Genomic DNA, 22,290 nt, shown 5'->3' on the forward strand with positions numbered 1-22,290 from the left:
TCTGCATCGGTTATCCCTTGCTGAATGCTACACAGTGACTTCTTACAACACTCTCCCTCGGTGACCCACCGCAGATACCCCTGAGCCTCATACGCCCAAAGTCTAGGGAAAGACAGAGGGGGATTCTGTGGACAACAAAATCAGGTTTTTGCTACATAAAAGCTCCAGGCTTCTCGCCCCACAACTGACACAGCTAATGAGACTCCCGTTACACTGTGCTGGTTCCCTAGTGGGAGGGGAAGCCAGACACACTCGTTGACATTGAGGAGGAAGAAGAATGATCAGGTGGGTAGGAGTGCTAGCCCGTGACCTGGGTTCAGTTCCTCACCTGGGACAGGGGATAACAGGGCTACAGCATTGGCCCTACCTCACTGGGCTGCTGGGAGAATAGAGGCCTTATAGACTGGGAGGTGGTCAGGGACTGACAATGGGGGCCATATAAATACTATAGCTAGAAGTCTGCTGTGCACTAGCACAGCTCCTCCCTTTTGAGGCTCTTGATGTGGCCATGTATGGTAACAAACCCGTGGCCACGGAGGACTACAGACTCATCACTACAGACACCACGGCACGGCGGTGAAAATGTGAAGAGAACCCAGATCCTCATGGCCTCAGTGAGAATTGCCATTCACCACTAGCAGAATGGTGCCTCCGATAATCAGCTGAGCAGTGTCTGATTCCCTCCCATCAAGGCAGTGATGTGTGCATACGCACAAGCACATTAGACAGTTAGTTAGAGTGTTGTGCCCATTTTACAGATACAGAAATGGAACGCAAGCGGTTAAGGGTCTGATTTCCACAAGTGTGGAGCACCCCCAGAAATAGTAGTCAGACTTTGCCCAAGGTCCCATAGGGAAGCCCATGGCAGAATTGGGATGACAGCCCAGCTCTCCCAAGGCCTAGGCTTTACCCAGCAGACTATTGCTCCCCTAAAAGGAAAGATTCTGTTAGTGTAAAGAAGGGATCCTAACATGCAAGAAGCTAGCTGTGAGGCCTGGGCCAAGAAGAGGGTCCTTAGGGAGGAACATGAAGACAGGCGCAAACGAGGAGCGGGAGGAGAAAAAGCAGCCAAGCCAGGCATCAACATGTGCTTCTCAGGCAGGATGGAACTGGGACCTCACATTCCACGGCCTTGGTGAAGGCCTGATTGAGCAACAGGAAATTAAAAACAGCTGAACCAGCCTCCTTGCAATCTGCGGAGGGCTTTTGTACCTTCCAACTCACCACCACTTCCCCATTCTTCAGTTCTCCATTCTGCCTGCTGCCAGCCGTTTGGACACAGGTCAAGGAAAGAGAAGACTGGGGCAGGCTCGGGGTGGGTCTGTCAGCGCCTGCCTCTGCACTCAGACCTTGCAAGCTAGAAACACTCAGCTGCCTCTTCTTGCTCCGTGGCCCATTTACTTGAGTTGCCAGTAAATCTGTTTGGTAGTGGATGGCTTTCTGTGAGCCGCACCGGATTTACAACACTCTCAGTCTGACTTTTGTCTCGCTCCTCCCTTTCTGTAGGGAAGCAAGAGTTTTAACTAACATCCCAAGGCTCATCCTCCGACCTAGCCTTCCTGCCTCAGTTTCCCAATTTACTCCACACGCAGTGGGAGCTGCCAGTATCTCACACCAGCTGTGAGCCAATTCCCTAGACTCTCTTTGGCCCCAAAAGAGGAATTGGGGCATAATTCTAAGGCTAGCAATCTGGATTGCTGACGGGCAATCTGCCCTCCTTTTGGGAGCCATGAAATAGACAGCAAAGGCTTCAATTTAGTATGACAGAATTTCCCGGCTGCCATCCCCCAACTCTCTTTCCAAACCACAAAGTGGCTGACAAAGCCAGCATCTGAAAGATGCTTTGTTGCTTTGATTGATCAGATTCCTTTTGCCTATGATGCTCAAGTAGCCATCAATGGCATCACACTTAGTGGCTAATAGCCAATCCCATGGAGGCACATTCAGGGGCAGCAGAGGAGGGCGAGAGAACCAGGCCACTGATTAATGCCCATTGCTGACAGGGGCACAAGACTTATGCCAACCGACAGAGCCCAGTGATTGTAAAGTGGCTGCTCCTACAGAACACTCCCTTTCTCCATGGCAAACAATCAGCGGCTTGAACTGTTTCTCCTCATCCCTGCAGCTTTACTAGCCTAAAGACCCTGACAAAGCCTGTTTGCTAGCCACGGCGTTCTCAGCGAAGCTTGCTGTGGATGACTGCAATAGAAATCTTATTCTAAAGTCCTGGGATCAGAGGGTTTGCTTTCACCTAGTTCCTCTTCAGCTTTTAAAAATTCACCCTTGGCTGCAAAATCTCAGCTTTTTTTTTCTTTTCTTTTCTTTTTTTTTTTTTTTTGGGGGGGGGGACTAGTCCTTATGGTTGTGAAGAAAACTTTGAATACGTGAAACATGGTTAAGTGGGGTCTCCTGAGTGTCACGGTCCTCTTTGAAAAAAGACAAACCACAGACACAAACAAGCTTGAACTTCAACTTTGTCTCCTTTGTTTACCAGAGACCACACACTGTCTAGAACTCTATGCAGCATGGAGGCATCTAGTGGCCAAATTACATACTGCAGTGAGTGTGCCAACAGCCTGAAACAATAGCTCAAAGAGGTGTGAACTACCCACATTCATCTTAGTTGGGTGTTAACTCTAAAATATAAAGAAGACAAAGTCAATTGTTGACACTGACAATCTCATTGCTGATGATTTTGCTAAAATTATCTAGTTAGGACTTGTCTATTCATGCAAATTAATCCCATACAAAGTAGGGGATGAATTTAAAGCAGATAAAACTATTCCTGATTAAATCCATGTGTTGATGTTCTTATTCTGGAATAATTCTAGGTGTAGACAAGCCCAAAAAGAATCTAACTCACCATCCCAATTCATCTACAAAACCTTCCCAAGTGCCCAATGCCCCAATTGTCTCCTATTCAGAGCTCAAACTTCCAGCTTCTCCCCTGACAACTTCACAGTTTAGTTTAAATAGCCTTGGGGCTACTGAGCTGACTGCATCCTTCAATCTCGTATTTAATTCAACAAGACCTTCTGTTTTTAAATTAATCCTAACTGTCCCAGAATTTCCACCAGAGTGCTGCAGAATCCAGAGCCCTTGCCTTGAATTTAGGTCCAGCCCGCCACAGCCTTGCTCTGAAAAACCACAAGGGGGTGCCCAAGGATACACACCAATAGCAAGCAAGATTTCTTTACATTAGATCCATCCTTATATAGGACTTCAAATGCGAAAACCCCATACACCAAATAACATTTATTCCCTCCTTATGCGCCAAGGTTCCATGTGCAAAGAGATGCATCCAGCGCAAACAATAAAAAATAAATTAAAGTCACAACCACTACACCAGATGTCACTGATTACAGAGAACGCTGCTGGAACATTGAACCAGCTAATCGTTGTTCAAATGCATTCCTTTTCTTTCAGACATGCCATGATTCTCAAAGATTTGGTGGGACTGGAAGGGAAAGCCTTTATGTGCTGAATGTTCTTCTTTGCTGAACATCCTTCTAGCCAAGTGCATAGCGAGGGATGGAATTTTTAAAGATTCACTTAAGGACACATGAAATATATAACTAGTGACAACTCTCTGCAAGTATCAGGAGAACAGAAACCTTCCAAGGGAGAAGGGAATTTTGAGAATGGCCCTAGGGCTAATGGGATAAAATTAAGGCAATTCACATTTTAGTCTGAATATTGTTGCTCCGATTCCTGACATCAGTGTCACCCTTCTGCCAAGCAGTAGCGTATGTCCAAGGCCTTGCAGGTTGGCTTCCCAATTGGATGAGAAATCAAGGAAGTGGAGCCTGATTATATTCTAAAGTGTAACTTGTTTGATTTATGTATACACAAAAATGCACCAATCTTGGAACAGAGGTGGTCAAACAGCATGCAGGGCAATCTCTTCTCCCAGGAATTTCAGCCTAGCACAAATGCCCAAGTTCTCAGAGAGCAAATCAGCCTCAAGAATCGACTCTAATCAGAGCTGAAGGCAAAGAGCAAAACTCTTCTGCTGGTCTCACTGCTCCCATGCCATAGGCCACTGGATCTAGCAACACCACAACCACAACCAGATGTCTTCCCAAGACTGAACATATTTCTGCTCAAACACACCAGGGGGGCAGGAGGGGGAACCTTAGAAAATTATGTGTAACAGCACCACCTATTGATACCTGCCAGAACAATATATTCAAGAAGAATCCTACACTAGCAGCAAGATTTAGACAGAGGGTCACCTAACTGATCTTTTCCACCTCTCTAATCTGAGTTTCTGTGATCTATTATTTCTATCCTCTGGTGCCTTCTTTCCTCTGCTGAGGCTGCAGTAACAATCAGCCACCAAACCCTATTTGCAGAGCTAAGCAATCTCTCATGGTGAGTGGACATGAAAGTAAACCAAACAGCTATGCATGGGATTTAACTTTTGAGATGATCCGTCAGCAGATCCCCTTTAAAGACGGGCCATGTGCCTCAGAGAATACAGTACCTCGTTATTATTTGTATTACACGGAGCATAGGAGACCCAGTCACAGACCAGGACCCCACTGTGCTTGGAGCTGTACAGACACAGAACAAAAAGCTAGTGCCTGCCTCAAGAACCTTTAATACCTAGCTTGGTACAGTGCTTTTCATCAGTAGATCTCACAGTGTTTTAAAAAGAATGCCACTGTCACTATCTCCATGTCACAGATAGGGAAACTGAAGTACAGAGCAAAGAGGTGACTTGCCTAAAGTCACCCAACAGGCTCAGATGGGAACAGAACCCTGGTCTCCTTAGCCCACACCAATGCTCTGACCACTAGACCATGCTGCCATACAAGCACCCAGACAGGTAGAGATCTCATGCTGACACTACTAACTGACTACTAACTGTATGTCTGCAGCATCACTAAAAAATTAAACACTTTTTAAAAACCTGCCTGTTATTTCCTGCTCAACCCAGGGCAAAGCCCACCCTTTCCTCTACACCCACAGAAGGCCCAAAGGCAGTGGAATCCATGCTTGCAGTTGACAACAGGTTTGAGGAAGAGTCACAGCTTCTGGGTGCCCAAGTCCTAGGAGGTTCCCTTCACATCTCCACAGTCAGGTTTGGGGGGCAGCCCCAGGAATCTGTTGTGATGTAGGTTCACCTACCATTTCCCCAGCAGAGCAGTGCCCTCTGCAGCATTAAGGCGAAAGCCGCTGCTCGGAACAGCTTTGCTGCATGGAGAAGGAGTGAAGGGGGACATGTGGCCGACACTGGGAAAATGCATCTTGTAAGAAAACAAGTTAACAAATATGGATATTAACCATGGCAAGGGCCTGAGGGTTAACCAGGACCAGTTTCTGTCCACACGAAGGGCCAAGAGCTATTTGACCTCACGCTAGTTAACATATTTTCTAGCACAATTCATTTTCCCAGCAAAGAAAAGCTGTACACGTGAACGCATTCGTCCTCAGCCTTTGCCATTGCCACCAGGAGTAGATGGCAGTGGGTGACTTGGCCCACAGTTTATTATAACAATCATTCATGCTAATCAATAATCACCAATCATGTTTATTATAGTTGTGCCTAAGGACCAGCCGAGAACAGAGCCTCATTGTGCTGTTCAAACACGTAGCCCCTGTCCCGATGAGCTTACAATTTAAAAGGACCAGACAGACACAGGGCAGGGGAAGGGGTGAACAAGGCGATCAACAAATGGCACGTTAGTTCCAGAATATATTTTTAAAAAATCAAAATTGCAAAGAGATTGGAAGAAAAGCCCATAGCACTGAATTCATTCAATTTTTCAGAGCCCTGTCCACCCAGTTAATGTGCAGCTGAAGTAGGCTAACCCTGCACCCAAACTATGTGACAATGTCCCTTTAATTAAAAAGGGAGCACCACCTTAGCTGCCTTTTCCCAGCGAAGGCTACAAACATTTGGGGCGTGTTTATTATGGGATGGCCCAGGTGTTGGTCCCAAGATCACCTGTGCCAAGTTTCTAGCAGCAACAATTAAGTCAGGCTTCAGAGACCAAATCCAGCCTTCCCAGAGTCATCAGCCATGCCCTGAGGGGAACACAGTCTATTTTCAGACATGATGACTTCAGACCAGGTCACCAGCAGGTTAAATTAAACTATGCAGCATTATCTTCCTCCCCTCCCATTGAGAAATTAAATACTCCTGCCTGATGGGCACTAGCCAACCCTGAGTACTCACAGCAGGGTGCCTGAAAGGAAAACGGAGGAGGCAGCTGAGTTCGGAAAGGTAAATACCATCTGCCCTCTCCTCCCTTTCTGCTGCAGTTCTTTGAACAGGGCCATATCTGCAGTGAATTATGGGAGAGCTCTCCCCTTTTCTTGCTTTGTAATATATTCCTGCGTAATCGTATCACTCTGCTCTGTGTTGCATCCCTCCACCCTTCATCTGTCATTGTCTATTCAGGCCCTGATCCTGCAAACTTGATGTGCGCAGGTGATGCTGCATTTGAGAGGCTTGTTTACACCAAAGAGTTAACTTGGGCATTGCCCCACTCCCATCCACACACAAAATCCTCTCTCTCAAATGTGATGGGGCTTTACACCCGGGCCAGCTGGCCCACACTGGAGTGTAGGCTAGAGTCCAAGTGCTGCTTACATTTGGGCTGGAAACCCATCCACTTTGCAATGAGGACACAGGCTATACCAGTGGTTCTCAACCAGCAGTACCTGTACCCCGGGGGTACGCAGAAGTCTTCCAGGGGGTACAACTCATCTAGATATTTGCCTAGTTTTACAATAAGCTACCAAAAAACAAAAAAGCACTAGCGAAGTCAGTACAAACTACATTTCATACAGACAACGACTTGTCTGTACAGCTCTATATACTATACACTGAAATTTAAGTACAATCTTGATATTCCAATTGATTGATTTGATTATATGGTAAAAATGAGAACGTGAGCAATTTTCCAGTACTAGTGACCTGTGCCACTTTTGTACTTTTATGTCTGATTTTGTAAGCAAGCAGTTTTTAAATGAGGTGAAAACCAGACTCCTGAAAGGGGGTACAGTAGTCTGAAAAGATTGAGAGCCACTGAGCTACACCATTCAAGTGATTGATCTTCAGTGCCTTCCCACAATTTCCACCCCACCTCCCACCAGAAGAACAGACAAGTTCTCCCACAATTCACGGAGAAAGAATCAGAGAATGTCTCAGCTTACTGCAGAGCTAGGAACCATGGGACATGCCTCCATGGGACACACCTGAGCGTGTGCACCACCAGTAGACACAGCTGAGTGGGAGCAAACAGAACTTTGCAATGTGGTTGTTCACACCCGGGCTAGGCCAGCCCGAACTCCAATCCGCAGTTACCTCTGCACTGAGGACACACTCCAAAAAGGATACCACAGAGGTGCAGGGTCCACCAGTTCCTTTGACTGGAAGCTCTTAGGGGAAAGGACTGTATCTTCAGACTCATCTGCAAGACACCGAGCTCACCGGCTCTGAGTATAGAGATAGTATCTAAACCCACAACAGTGAAAATATCAGCATGGCCCAAGATGGGAGATACTTTTTGCATCTTCTCCATTGATGTTTCCTGTCCTCCTGCGGGCAAGGAACTTTCACTATGCAAACTAGCCTGCTTACTGGGGCTGCATCGAAACATACCAACAACAACTGGCACCAGAAGGTGCCATCTCCTCCTCCCCCAGCAGGTTTTAGGTATCCATTATTGTACATAACCAAAACAACAACCCTCCAAACCCCATCATTAAAATTAGGTTATAAGGTGGCAGCTGGATCTGGATTTGTTTTGACTCTAAGGACTATGCCAAAAGAACAACAAAAAAGGAGAAGCCAGAGAGAGCTGGCATGAGCAGCTATGACTCAAAGTTACAGTAGACGTGGCTTTCTCAATTGCTTATTTTTAAACCTGGTGTCTAAGCTTTCAGAGGAATAGTATCTAGCTTTGATATTGGGCTTTTCAACAGCAGAGCTCAAAGCACTTTACAAGGGAAATCAGCATCATTTTACATATGGGGAAACTGAGGGACAGGGAAAGAAAGACCTAAAAAACCTCTCCTTCCTTAGAGGTTTTTAAGGTCAGGCTTGGCAAAGCCCTGGCTGGGATGAGTTAGTTGGGAATTGGTCCTGCTTTGAGCAGGGGGTTGGACTAGATGACCTCCTGAGGTCCCTTCCAACCCTGATAGTCTATGATTCTATGAAAGAGGCTTGGCCAAGGTCACACAGCCAGTCAGGGCAGAGCTGGGAACAGAACCAAAATGTCTCCTGAGTCCTCGTCCCCCAATATCCAAAATTCCCCTATTATCAGAAATCCCCTTCCTAATGAGCTGCCAGTTTGACTCCTTAGCATATTTGATGTTAACTGTGATTCTCAGGCACTTTAAATGGGGGTGGGGTGGGGTTTCTTATATTTAAGCTGTGAAACTTGCAATTTCCTTATAGCAGAGAAGACACAGAACGTGGCTGTGAGGAACCTCTACAAAGACTTGGAGTCAATGGGGCTACTCTCAGTGCTTAAAGTCCAGCATGGGCATCAGTCTTTGCAGGATCAGGGCCCCAAAGCCCATCGAAATCAATGGGAGTCTTTGGATCTGGCACACAAAAGGAGCCCCCACCACCATCCCATTGAGGGGCCCAGACCATAAGCAGACCCCAGGTCACACACTTCAGAATTCAGAGGGATAGCAAAACTGAACAAGAGGGCTGCAGAAGAGAAGACCTCTGCAAAGCTTCTCATAGGTGGAAGCTACTCCCATCTTCTTAAGAGCTTTTCAATTCATTTGGACTTCGCAAGCCATTTCTCTCCTGTAGCAATGGCACTGAGTGCTCAAACCATAAACTAATGACTCAGGGAAAGCCTAGTTCTGAAACCAACCACTCCAGGCTGAAGTATTCCATGAGGGGGGAAGGATGGCCAAGTGGTGAAGGCCCTAAGCTGGAGTCAGGAGATCCAGGTGCCATCCCCTATATGACCACAGACTTCCAATATGAGATGGAGCAAGCCACACTATACGGTGGGAAACTGAGGCAATTAGGAACAGGAGTATCTCCCTACATCACACTAACGACCGTGAGGCGCTCAGACACTGTGGTAATAAAGGGCTTGCGAGTAGTTTTAATACCATCCTACCCAAAAAAGCTGGAACCATAGGTTTGCGTAGCCAGCAGGACCCATTCTAGGCACCAACAAACCAAGCACGTGCTTGGGGCTGCACAATTTCAGGGGCTGCATTCCAGGAGGTTGGTTTTTTTTTTTTGCTTGGGGCAGCAAAAAACCTAGAGCCAGCCCTAGTAGCAAGAGGTGGTGGAAGAATATTAATGGCTAGATGTAGTGGGGCAGCACAGAGCTGGGCTGACTAACCCCCCCTTCCAGACGATGGCACAACATGGACTTGTTAGAGCCAAGTGTCTGAATCGCTTTTTCTGCCCCTAAACTAGCCTAACTCCTGTGTCACTTCAAATGGGACACAGTCACATGGACTATCACTACCCCTTCAAGAGCATCCAGATGAGGCGTTTGTACTGGTTTAATGAGCTAGATTTCTAAGCTGATTTAAACTGGTTGTCTATACTAGACATGGCCAAGATTCCACCATCTACCAGCTCTCTACTGTCCCCTTCAAAACATCTGAATAAGGCCAAATACCACATGCCTTACTCACGTGAGGAGTCCCCTCAACTTCATAATTTCATTGGGACTGCTCATACAAGCAAGGTGTGTGGTATTTGACCACTAGCTCATGCACAATTCTCCATGCTTTCTACCTCCTCTCATCTCGGTTTCCCTCACTTCCTCCTTTACAGTCTTCCTAAACTCCAAGGCTTAAAATCGCAGAAGCCAGAGAGAACAGAAGCCTCCCATTCTCCCACCAATATTCCCTACATTGCTTTGTCCTCTTCATATAGGTCATCTGCAACTGAAGTGGCTTCCACTACTTCTCCTGTGAGACTAGTCAACAACCTATGGACTTGTTTATATTAAGGATTTCTGTGCCGATATAGGATACAAACTCCAGTGCAAATGCTCTATACAGGTGTAAAGCATGGCCTTACGCTGGTGTGTTTTACCCTGGTCCTGAAACATACAGAGATCTATACCAAGGACTGATATTGTCCCTAATTTAGGCAAACCAGAATAGATCATGACATCTTTAAGATATCTTCCCTGGTATTTGCCCTAAATAATTCTCCTCTTAATCTCAACCCACTTATTCTTTGAACAATTCTGAATGTTCCTCTGTCCTTGGGCCTTTACCCCTCCAAGTACTAAAGTTGCAATTCCCACAGATGGGTTTTTTTCAGCTAAGATATTCAGATTTTAGTCCTCTAATCTTTCCTCCTTAGTCAAACTGTCCGCCCCATGGGATGGAGGTGCACAGAAAGCCACATGCAATTCTCAATGCTGTCTCACCAGGGTGGTTTCAAGAGACACTACTCACCTCTCTGGTCTATATTGGATGCCTCTCTATTTACAGTTCACTAGCATCCCACATCTCTTGCAGCACTACGCCTTTCCACGTCTCTCGCTCCCACCGATTCTGTGTTTGGGATGGTTCTCTCCCTCCCCAGATTGAGTACCATGAGCTTTTGGACAGGTTGAATCTCATATTACTTTCTGCCCATGTGCCATAACACGCCATCCATTTGTAAGCAGAAAGCCCCATTAACAACAATGGCATGACCAGATCCCACAATTCTACCCCCTTTCATTCCCTCCCCAACTCTGTCTTCAGTGGGGTTCACAACACCTTCCAGTGAGTGCCATCAGCTCTCCCTGTCCTCTCAAACTCCACCACCCCATCCTTGTCTCATCACTCTGGGCAGCAGAACCTTTCCTCCTGCTACCAGCACCATCTGCAATTGTATCCCTCCTTCTCCTTGCACCTTGTTTCTACCACCTGGCCTGGCATTCCCAACCATCCCTTTAATGAAATAAACACACTACACCATTCTGCTTGAAACGTCACCCCATATCAAGGATGCCCAGTAGTCGCCCCCCTAAAAAGTAGCCCTTTGCTTACATCTCCCTGCCGTTAGAAAAATGGCACAACTGGAAATGGCCATGTTTTTACTGGCAAAAAAAAATCAAAACAAGCGCTTTCAAAGTCGCTGATCAAAGGAAATAAAAGTATAAGCAAATATTATGGTTGTGTGCCTTAATTCTTGGTAAATTATGCAAATACATATTCAAATTAAAACACAGCCCATGGGCTCTTGACAAATTGCCAGCACGGCCCCTGACGTTGCAAAGTTCAGCCACCCAGCAACAGATGCTACTTGTGTGGAGAATTGTCATCTACGGGATGTCACTTATACTCCTACTTATAGGCATGAAACGTTTGTCTAAATGATACAAGAGATGGTTTTATTATTCTCAGAACTATATTTAACTGGCCAGGAAAAGGCAGAGAGCTTTCCTGTGCCAGACAAGATGGAGGCAGTTCAGTTATGTGGAGAGATTTAGAGAAGAAAATAAGGTAAAACTAACTTTAACAACGGTAGCGGGGGAGTGGAGGGGGGAGTATACAATGCTTGTACCAACACAAAATGTCATTGTGAGGAGGAGATGAGGAAGATCTGTCCAAAATAATGTTACAGAGAGGGCTCGTCTGATGAAAGTAGGAATTTCCGATCCCACACAAACCCAGAACACACATTAAAAGAAGCAGAAGAATCACTGCTTTGTGCTCCTAATCTCATTATGGAGAAGGCTCTGCTGTAGCAGTGGGATAGTGAAGGGAAACCCCTGAGTGTAACACAGGATTGAAATGATGTGTGGTGTGTATAGCTACTGGAGCATAAAAAAGGAGAAAAAAAGTGTTTTGGTATTTCACCAAAACCAAGAAACCGGGGGGTGGGAGTGGGGGGGCTGATAATACACACACACACACAGAGATGTTTATGCACTTGAATAGACTAGAACTTGATTTGTCCTAATATCGTCCATATGATGTATATTGACATAACAGATCTGGATATGAAACAGAGAATACATAATGGTCACATACACAGTACAGGGAGGGAATGCCATGTGTTATTGCTTTCTAGTTATTACACACACACACACACACACACACACACACACACACACACACACACACACACACACACACTGTTATTGCCCTGATTGTGACTTGCACTCAGAGTATATCTTCACCAAAAAAAAAAAAAAAAAAAATTTTCTTAACACAGGTTAGTTAACCCAATTTAGCTAATGCAGGTTAAAATAGCAGCAAAGACCTGGCAACTCAGTTAATTTAGGCGAGTTCAACAGCAGGCTCCCCTACAGACTGTAACCTGAATTAAAAGCTGAGTTGTCAGGTCTTCACTGCTGTTTTAACCTGACTGGATGAAGTGGAGTTAAGAACACACTCTTTTTTGCACTGAAGATATATGCAAAGCAAAGTTAACCTCACCTGCCAAGCATGTCTGTCATTGAAATGATTTTCATAATTAAAATCAATTAAAACCAAATATATTAAAAGTGCATTCAAAACCAAGGGGAATTCAGCTTAAAGACCAATGATAAGAGGCTGAACAGAACATAGCGGGGAGGAGAAAAGCAGTAGTACACAGGAGGCAAGACTATTTTTAATCTTGACAGTTATATATTATCTAACATTTAATAACATACCAGGATAAAAAAAGATGGCTAGATATATGGAACTGTGACCATTTTTGAAGGTATCAGGCATAAAGATCTAGAAAGGAGGTCCAAAATCTCCTTAAAATTCTCCCTCAGTCATTTCTCTAACACCACCATATCTCTTGCAGACTTGCCACATCACTCATTTCATTGTACCAGTCCCACAATCTTCAGCCGGTTTGTCAATTTTCCAATTCCCTTAAAATGATTCTTTTGGCCACTACTGATGCTTGTAATAAAAATTGTTCCCAAGGTCACCTATATCTTTTATCAACATTTCAACTCTTGCTACATTAGAACACTAAAATTCTTCAGGTCCCCAGCAATGTCTGTTTAGAATCATCCTTCACCTCCCAGTTTTTTCCTCAATGCGCCCCTGATTTAGAGTGATACCAAAATGATCACCTTTTGTTTCCCATAATCATCATCTAAAACAGCAGGAAAGGAAAAGAGAAGCATACTGCATATGCAATAGCTGATCATTTGTGACACTAAGGAAAGAGGGCCAAACTTTCACTGCTACACCACTCCTGGAAGCTTGTCTACATTAGGGATTTTTTTCACCACTCTTACTCCCCCAGTGCACTTATGACGTACTAGTGTAAAAAGGTTTCAGAGTAGCAGCCGTGTTAGTCTGTATCCACAAAAGGAACAGGAGTACTTGTGGCATCTTAGAGATTAACAAATTTATTTGAGCATCAAATAAATTTGTTAGTCTCTAAGGTGCCACAAGTAGTCCTGTTCTTTTAGTGTAAAAAGGGAGTTTGTACTGGTGAAAAATCTGGAGACTGGAGAAAAATCACAAGGGAGTCTCGATCCCACAATTGATAGGTGCAGAAAATCTCACGCCTACACAGATCCAGCCATAGCACCAGAGGGTTAGTGTTTATAAAAGGGCAGTTTTGATACACTTAAAAATAAATATTAAATGTTGCACTGAAATCTACACAACAAAAATCTCTCCTAATTCTGCCTCAACAACAGAAAAAAAGAGAAAATGGTGAGGATGAGAATTATGGGCTGGATGATCTTAGGAAGATCTCTGCAAATTTTGCTGCATTGAGCAGTATTCCTACAATTCTAGACCTGCCTGAATTTCTTTAAAGGGTCCCCCACCCCTGTTGGTAAGATGCAGCAATCACTATGCAAACAGATGACAGGCTGCTCTGACAACCCACCTCTTCAGAGCACGATTTTCAGACAAACCGTAGCAGAAAAGATTCTCTCTCTCTCCGCTCGTATCTCATTCATCTCAGGGAGGTGTGAACTTTACAATCTAATTGGGACCCCTTAAATGTTACCATCATTAAGTGCAGATATTTGGCCCCCACACTCCCTGCATCCTACCCTCTTTTATTAAAAAGATACATGCAAAAACTGAGTTAAAGTTTTACAATTAAAATAAAAGCAAAAACGCAAGGGTTCTTACAGTAATATTAACTCAGCAAGCTCACACATCCCTTATATTTTAAGGTATACATTGTATGACAGTGCTAGGTTAAGCCATGCATCTAAGCCAGACACTGGTACAACCAATGTATGGTTGTATTGTTAGACTGAGCTAGCTAACACCTCCTAAAACTGGACAAAAAACACTGCAAATTGTACTTCAGCACCTGCCAAACTAGGGAAGTCAAAATTTGGAGAGTGGAGCACCCAGGCTGTAACTGGACAAGTTTAGCATTTGCTTAAGTACAACTTGTCTTGACTAGAGCTAGGTGTTAGATCCCATTAGCTAGCTAATTCTACCATCACACCTTTAAATGCTAGTCCAGACCAAGCCCCGAAGTGCAGCATGCTAACGTTGTTGGAGGAACCTTAAATTAATGTCCTTAAATAACCACTATTATAATTATAAACCAGCAAGAACATTGCTGCAGTCTTTAGGAAGGAAATGAAATTTAGAATTTCCCTTTTGCAAACAACCGCTCTGCTTACCAAAGTTGCTATACTAGAAAAGCTAAACAACAAGCAAGCTTCATTCCCCATCTTCCCTCCAACAAGTTCCATTCCCCTACCAGCTGAAGTGTTGGAAAGGAATAGGTTTGTTGTGAAATGGAGCAATGAGGGCTAGTCTATAATAGTTTCCCACCCTTCCTCTAGCTATTCAACTACAGTGGTAGTTCTAATGATGAACGCTCTAATGTCGACAGGGATCAGGGGGTCACCAGCAATGCCTGGAGTTGGTGTGAACAGGTTTAGATAACACAGTGACATACATGCTGGTGCCCTTTCTATGCAGATGGTCTAGAACAGGTCAATTTGCCCTGGGATAACTACACATGTGTAGTTTAAAAAGCAAGACTGTTGCAACTACAGGAGGGGTCCCACTAGTGTTCTGTACTGGTGTTTGTTACATCAGTTCAAGTCTCTTTCATGTAGACATGGCTTCACAATGACTGTCACCAGGGTCATTCCCAGAAATGAAGACTAGTGCAGGAACAGAGAAGCCAATTCTTCACATTCTCTGGCTTTGCAAGCTTTGAAGTTATCTCAATTTAAGTTGATGGAAAAGTTGGTAATGGAGGGAAGGAAGGTCAGGGAATCTCAATCCCTTCCCGTCCTTCTTAGGTACAAAACAGTTATTCTTCTTGCACAGTAATTTACCAATGCATGCTCTAAATATTTCTAAAAAAACCTACTAGGGGACAAAATACATGGCCTAACTACCATATTCACAACTTCCCCTTGGGGTGAAGAGACACAGAACTGTCACTGTTCCTCTGTCAACCTTCAGCTATTTGTTGTCAACAAGTTGGTAACCCAGACAGTGAGTGTGTGGGGAGGGGAGGAAGAGAGGGGGTGTTCCTACCCTAGACTGCATTGCCAAGAATTTTCCACTTGTGCTGCTACTGCAACAGATCATAGAATATCAGGGTTGGAAGGGACCTCAGGAGGTCATCTAGTCCTACCCCCTGCTCAAAGCAGGACTAATCCCCAATTTTTGCCCCAGATCCCTAAATGGCCCCCTCAAGGATTGAACTCGCAACCCTGGGTTTAGCAGCCAGGGCTGCACGTGACTGGTTCAAGCATGAACCCTGTTCAGCGTCCATCTAGATCATGGTGATCTGGAGCTCTTTTTGCACAAGTGCCTCTCTCCAGCACTGCTATTGGGGGGACTGCACTGGTAAGTTTAGGTCAAAAATGCCTAGTTTAGACAAGGGAGGGGCATGCGAGGGAGAAATACAACCTCTGGCAGGTCTCTAGTCAGCTAACATTCCTTCTTGTTTTACACTACAAGCCAGCACTCCACAGTACCAGACCCACCAGGCTACCCAGAGGGGAAGTGTGATTTCAAGGACCATTGAACACAATGAAATTTTCCCCATTGAACACAATGAAATTTTCCCAGAACGTATCATAATTACAAAAATACCTGTGCTGAACCACTAAGCTGATCAGTTGACTTTACAGCACTGGATAACTTTAGAGTTCACATCCCAATCCCAGCTTGCGGCAGGCTGGCGTAGAGGTTACAGGTTATTATTTCTTACCATTTGTCTCGCACTAAACAGTGTGATAGGCAATTTACAGGCAGAGAAGACGACAGGCCAGGTCTGTATTAAGAGCATTTGGCCAGTACGGCTGTAACAGATGCTACGCCAGCAAAGCACTCCTTATGTGGACGCAGCTTATATCAGCAAAACTGCACTTCTGCCAGTATAACTGCAGTTATGTGGGGCTTTTGCTGGCACAGCTATGTCAGATGAGAGGTTTTGGGTTTTTTTTAACCCATGCTCCTAACCAATGAAGCTATGCTAGCAAAAATTATCAATTTTATGCAGGCCCATGTCTCATACTCAGTAAATATGTGCAACAGATTTTCTTGCCAATCGCTGCAATAGTGTACATAGGATCAGTTTCTGATCCATTTTAAAATTCTCACACTTCCTATATCCGGACACAGATACTTAACGTGGAAATATAAAAGCCTCTCTTCCCTCAATCTGGGCCTTTTTTCTTTGGCTGGCAAGCTAGCAATTTTTATTTAATATTGAATTTCTCTTGCCATTAAGACTTAAGTCTCTTTTTGTGGATTAAGGAAGCCTTAGTGGAACACAGTAGAAAACTGAGTTCCTCAGACCAGAATGTAGCAATATCTACAAAGAGCATTCACCAGATATACAAAATAATAACCCTAACACTGGGGGAAAAGCAGGTTTTTGTTTTGTTTTTCAGGGAGGTTGGTACATTTTGGTATAGTCAGGTGCTGGGCAAGTTTCTCTCAACATGGCCCTGCATCGGCCCGTGCTGTTCAGTCTCAGACTTTTCCTATGCCGAGATTGCCAACAGTAACACACTAACTCTGGGTTTTGTGCTGGAACTAAAATTGCTTTGTGGATTAAGCCAAGACCACTAAACTCATTTCACTTGTGACCTAAGGCAAAAACCAATAATAACCCACCAGATTTTGAATCCAGGTCTCCAGAGACGAAAAGCAAGCGTATTAATGGACTCTGCAATCTGGCATCATTGATGGCAATTACCTTCTCTTTTATTTAAAGGACACCTCCTCTTTCTTGCCAAACTCCTTTGCTGCTGTGGATGAGATCCCATTGCATAACGTCACCTTCCTAACTCTTTTCACGGACATTTAGCAGGACCCTTAGGAAGGCATCACGCTACCTCCTGGCTGGCATGGACATCCTGTCCTCTGCCACCCAAAAGTCACATGAATGACATGCCTATCTCTAACAAGCCAAAAATCAAAGACATGTAGAACCCCTAGGAACTGCTTGTTGCCAGCCCCAGGCCTGAGATGGCAGAGAAGCCAGATCTACCTTCTCACTGGCCCTAGTAAGTATCCCCTCCCCATAACTGCAACAACCCACACTGTACTGCATCAGACAGTAGACTTCTGTCCCCACTCCCCCCCCCCAAAAATCTTCAATGGATTAGGATTATTGGCAAATTCGCATGAAAAATGCATACATAAGAGAAGAGACAGCTGCCTGCAACTCTCTGCTGACCAGAGCACAGGGTCCTTCAGCTCCGCATTTTCTAGTGAAGAAAGGCTACACAGCAAAGAATTTTTAAATCAGTGGGCTAAAAGGACTAGATCCAGAAGCATGGTAAATCATGCTATTTTTAAAAGGATGAATTGAGTTTAAGATGACTTGGAGAGGGATTCAGCAGTCACTTTCTTTAGCCCTGCATTATTCATTGACTGGTTTTAAGATGCTCTGTTAAAATGCTACCCCTCCCTCATTCAACACCTTAAAATGACAGCCTAAAAAAAAAAAGGCTCTAAATAGCAGGAAGCAATCATCATTTAAAATGAAATTGTTAAAGCCGTAAAATATCCCTGTCTCCCAACTGCCACAGCATAATGGAAGTTTAAACTGTTAATTGTACATATCTTTTTAATGCAATTTAGCCTGTCTGGGAATTACCACTCCCTACTGTAGCCAACCTGGATGAGAAAGCTTTGTTAATAGTAATACAGGGTAGAGAGTTGGTGAGGGAGTACAGGGAAACCGATTGTGGAAGGCTGATGGGGAAGTTATCTTGGAAGTGGCTTAGATGGCAAATCCGAATTTGAGGAAAAGAGAAGATTAAATTCCTTTAAATAAGATCCCCCCACTGGATTACCAGCCCCGGGGACGTTCCACCTGAACCCCCTTTCAAAGGACAGCGTTTGCACCTCAGAGCCACAAGATTTATAGACGCTTCTGGGATCAGCCAGAGGAAAGGGGAGTAAACATCAAGCAATTATTTCATGAGATAGCCCAAGCAAGGGGAGCTTCTATTAATACAAGTTGGAAAGGTAATTGCAATCATCCTCTCTAGCAAAGAGTTACATGTCTGTATGGCTTTTAAAAATAAAATAAACTGAATACTGGTACACTAGGCTCAACCTGTTTGTCTAGGCAGGGAGATCAATTTTAGAGAGATTACATTTTGCCTTAGCAGGAGGTGCTGGAAAATGAGGTGTTTGCCCATGTGCTTCGTTTTATTGCTCTTCATTTTACACCTCTTGTTTTAGCACCTGGAAAATTGGCACTGCCACCTATTCTAAAACCAATAAATCTTTCCCTCGATGCGGACTGCTTCCTTCTTTGCAGATGCTGGCAATCAGGTTTGTAAATTTCAAAGTCATTCATTCCATGAGGCCGTGGAGAAAAGCAGGTTTATTATTGCAAAACTTGTCCCCTACCAACGCCTAAAGTAAACTTAGAGTCACCTTTCCACACCCAGAAAAAAAGAAATGTAAATTGAAGAAATATTTGAGCGTTGGACTGCAAGCAACCGCCTTTCAGTCCACAGACACAGGCTACACAACACGAAGTAGCTGAAAAAGCAACATTTTAAAATGCGCAGTGAAAGAAAAATAAACAGTTGGCGGGCACGTGTGCAGACCGATTCCCAGCTATATTGACTTATAAGAATTTAAACACACACACAAAACACCCTATTTAAAAGAGGCAGGCACTTGAGAATAGGTTGTATGTATTAATAAGAAATAGCCCCAAAGCACTTTAGAAATTGCATCCATCAGGCTGGTAAAGGATTGATTCTTTAAAAGAGCGTAAACCGTAAAAACCCCCTCCACACCACAGTTTTCGATCTACAGTTTTAAAAAGAAAAACACTTCCAGCTACTCAGCTTTTTAACAGAGTCACACGCACAACCACAAAAAATGCAGCCTCAGTTAATGTGCAAAAGTTGGACATTCTGCTAGCCCCAGGGATTCACAAAGCGGTGTATGTGTTTGTGTTATTTCTGACTGCCTCCCCTTCCCCCTCTCCCTCCAAGGAGTAAGGGGAGGTCTGGGAGCAGGGAATTTCTGAGAACACTAAAACTTTTCATCTGCCTTGAATCACCCCCAAAGCAACCGACTACCGCTGCAGCTCAAAACCCGGACAATAAATTACTGGAGGAGGGGGAAAGAGGAAGGCTCGATCTGACATTCGTAGCTTGCATTCCTTGTGTACACGCACACACTCACACCCCCCTCCGCCATGCAATCAAATAAATAAGGCTGCTAAAATTAAACAATGTTGGCTTCATATGGTACATTGGGGGTATTTATAGGCGATGCATTCCCGAAGAGCAAGCCTTTCTCCTTTTTTCCTCCCAGGCAGTTTCCTTGCTTTTTAAAATCCAGCTGGTGTCTATATGAAACAATTTACTTTCGAGGTTGTTGAATCCCCCTGCCTCCTCCCCCCCAAAAATCCTGCCTTACTTAAAGAGCTTCCCAGGACGCCACGAAGACGCTGGGGAATGAAAGCAGAGAGAGATCTCAAGCGCTAACACAAACAGACTTTAGCAAAACAAAGCGTGTTCCGACTCTGTAACTGCCCTGCTTAGAAACTGGGGGTGGAAACCCGTCCTGTCTCCCACCCCTGCGGTAGCACCTCTTTTGCCATTCAGCTGAAAAGCACAGGTTTGGTAGTTTTGGGGGTTTTTTTTAAACAAGATTCTCAGTCACTGAAATGATCATCTACAAGACAAGAAAACCAACCAGAGAGCGATCTTGTCTTGAAATTAGGATTCAGACTTTTTTTTTAATCCTGTTCCCGGCAGAAAATTTAAATCTGATGCTTAAAATAAATGTGATGAATTGTTACATGTTGGGGGGGGGGGTATTTAGACTAGAAACCTGGTAATCCTTTTGTTTAAACAAAAATCCGGACTAGGAAAAAGCGAAGATTTCTCCCTCGTCTCAGTTTTATAAAAAAATAGTTTTTTGGGGGAAAGTGTAATCGAGCAAGTTAAAAAAAATAAAGGGGGGGGAAGGAGTCAGGACTCGAGGAAGGTGGGAGAAATCTTGGGGTTGTTTAAAGTAAAAGATCACGAGACAAGTTTCAAAGGTTTCAATACAAAACGTTATCAGCCGGGAGAACATTTTAGAAGATCATGGAACGCGTTTCAGGTCAGTTTCTTCAAGGGGGGAGAAAGTAAAAAGTCCCCCCCCCCCGACACTGAAATGCCTCCCTAGACTTCCCACCGCACGCGCCAGCCTTCCTCCTCCTCGGGAAAAGGAAACGTTTTGGGAAGAGAAAAATAATGGGATCGGGTCTATTTCGTCCCGCGCCAGGGCGAGCTAGAGCCCCCGAACCGGGACCCACCCTTCCCGGGCGCTGCAAGGGGCTGGGGGCTTTTCCTTTCCAGCTCAGACTCGGAGATTTAAATCACACACCGCCAGAGGGGCCGCAAAGCGCCTTACCCGGGTGGGAATGGATGTTGATGCCCGATGCGAGGTATTTTCCAGGTGCCAGAGGGGTCGAGAGCCCCGCAGCCATGTGGCCGGCTGATGGAGCGATGCGCCCGGCTGCGCTGGCGGGTCCGACTCGGTGACTCTCCATGGCCAGCCCGGACAGCAGAGGAGGGGGAAAAGATCGGGGAAGCCCAAAATCTCTGCCATCCATCATCCACTCGCGGACTCCGAGTTGACTTTATCTCCCCCCCTCCCCCCCGTTCAGATGTTTTTTAAAACTAAGGTGTGAAAGCGTCCCATGGCGCGGTGGGGTGCTGGGGTCCTGGCGAGGCGAGTGCCCTGCAGGGGAGAGACAGACACAAACACGGGGCTGGGGCGGGGGGTTTACCGTCCCTCCAGTGAATTCACCCTCACGTCCAAACCTCACTCACGCGATTAGTCATTTTGTTTGCAAACGAAGGCTAAATGATTTATACACAGGTCACCCAAAAGTTGGGCTGATTTTTTCCCCTCCAAACAAACGATATAAATCATATTTTAAAAAATTCCTCGCCTTGAAGGGGACCAGGAGAGGGCTTAACAGAGAGAGGACCTCCGTGTTGCTTGGGAGAATCCGATTTTTTTGTTGCAATAACAGCAGAGAGAATTCAGTTTAATTAAGAGAACCTTCCTCTCTGCGCCCCCCACCCCCACAAAACCAAGGGGGAGTTCACCCAGCCCCGATAGATCGGGTTAAAATAATTTTTGACAAATAATAAAAGCCTAACTCCGGCATTCCAGACTCTCCTGCCCCACGAATCTGGTTGAAACCAGCCACCGCAGTATATATTCTTCTCCACAATCACCAACTTCAGGTTCCAAAACCGCCAAACCTCCCCTTCCCACAGATTAAAACGTCCCACTATACATTTACCCATTATCTTATCCTGAAAGTATTTAATATTTAACTTTTTAGCCCTTGAGGACTGCAGTAGGTACACGCAGCTGGGGATTTTAAAATTATTATTATTTGGCTTTTAAACTGGTGTTCCTTAATCCACTTAAAAATCACACTTTTGTGTGAAAGTGGATTTATTACTGAACACACGATTAAAAAAACAACGATATAATTTTAATTCGGAGATTACCTAGAGATGGGACTGCATCTTGGCACAGTTTTATTAGAAACAGTATTATCCTCAGTTTCATTTTCAGTTACTGGTTTACTAAGGAATAAATACTCTTACATATTTTCTAAACCGCGGCTTGTTTGCCAGTGAAATTAGTCAGTAAAAAAATGCTTAATTCGAAAACCCTCTTTTGCTTCGTAAATACTCATCACCTTTCAGTTAAAAAATGTTAAGATAGCTAGAATTTACTGAGGGAAAACGGGCGGTAGAGGGAAGTAGAATATTTTAAATCTGTCCCCTCCCAAAAAAAATTTATTTTCAATATCATGCAATCATTCCCATATATATATATGTTTTAAAGGGTACTCAAGCTGTCTAGTGAGCATTGGTTCCCAGATCAAGC

At 44.6% G+C, this 22,290-nt stretch overlaps 1 protein-coding gene across 10 annotated transcripts in view; it reads right to left on the reverse strand.

Moving 5' to 3' along the window:
• Positions 1 to 22,290, reverse strand: part of TNRC18 (trinucleotide repeat containing 18) — a 91,034-nt gene that overhangs the window by 64,011 nt on the left and 4,733 nt on the right. For 9 of the 10 annotated variants that reach the window (XM_030576801.1, XM_030576808.1, XM_030576806.1 and 6 more), the window contains one exon: positions 20,788 to 21,117. The exons of the other annotated variant lie outside the window; for it this stretch is intronic. In XM_030576801.1, the coding sequence (XP_030432661.1) occupies positions 20,788 to 20,992 (205 nt within the window). In that variant the 5' untranslated portion in view covers positions 20,993 to 21,117. The remainder of the gene's footprint in view (positions 1 to 20,787; positions 21,118 to 22,290) is intronic. 10 annotated transcript variants of the gene reach the window in all.

This window comes from Gopherus evgoodei, chromosome 10, assembly GCF_007399415.2.
Source record: "Gopherus evgoodei ecotype Sinaloan lineage chromosome 10, rGopEvg1_v1.p, whole genome shotgun sequence".
NCBI lineage: Eukaryota > Metazoa > Chordata > Testudines > Testudinidae > Gopherus > Gopherus evgoodei.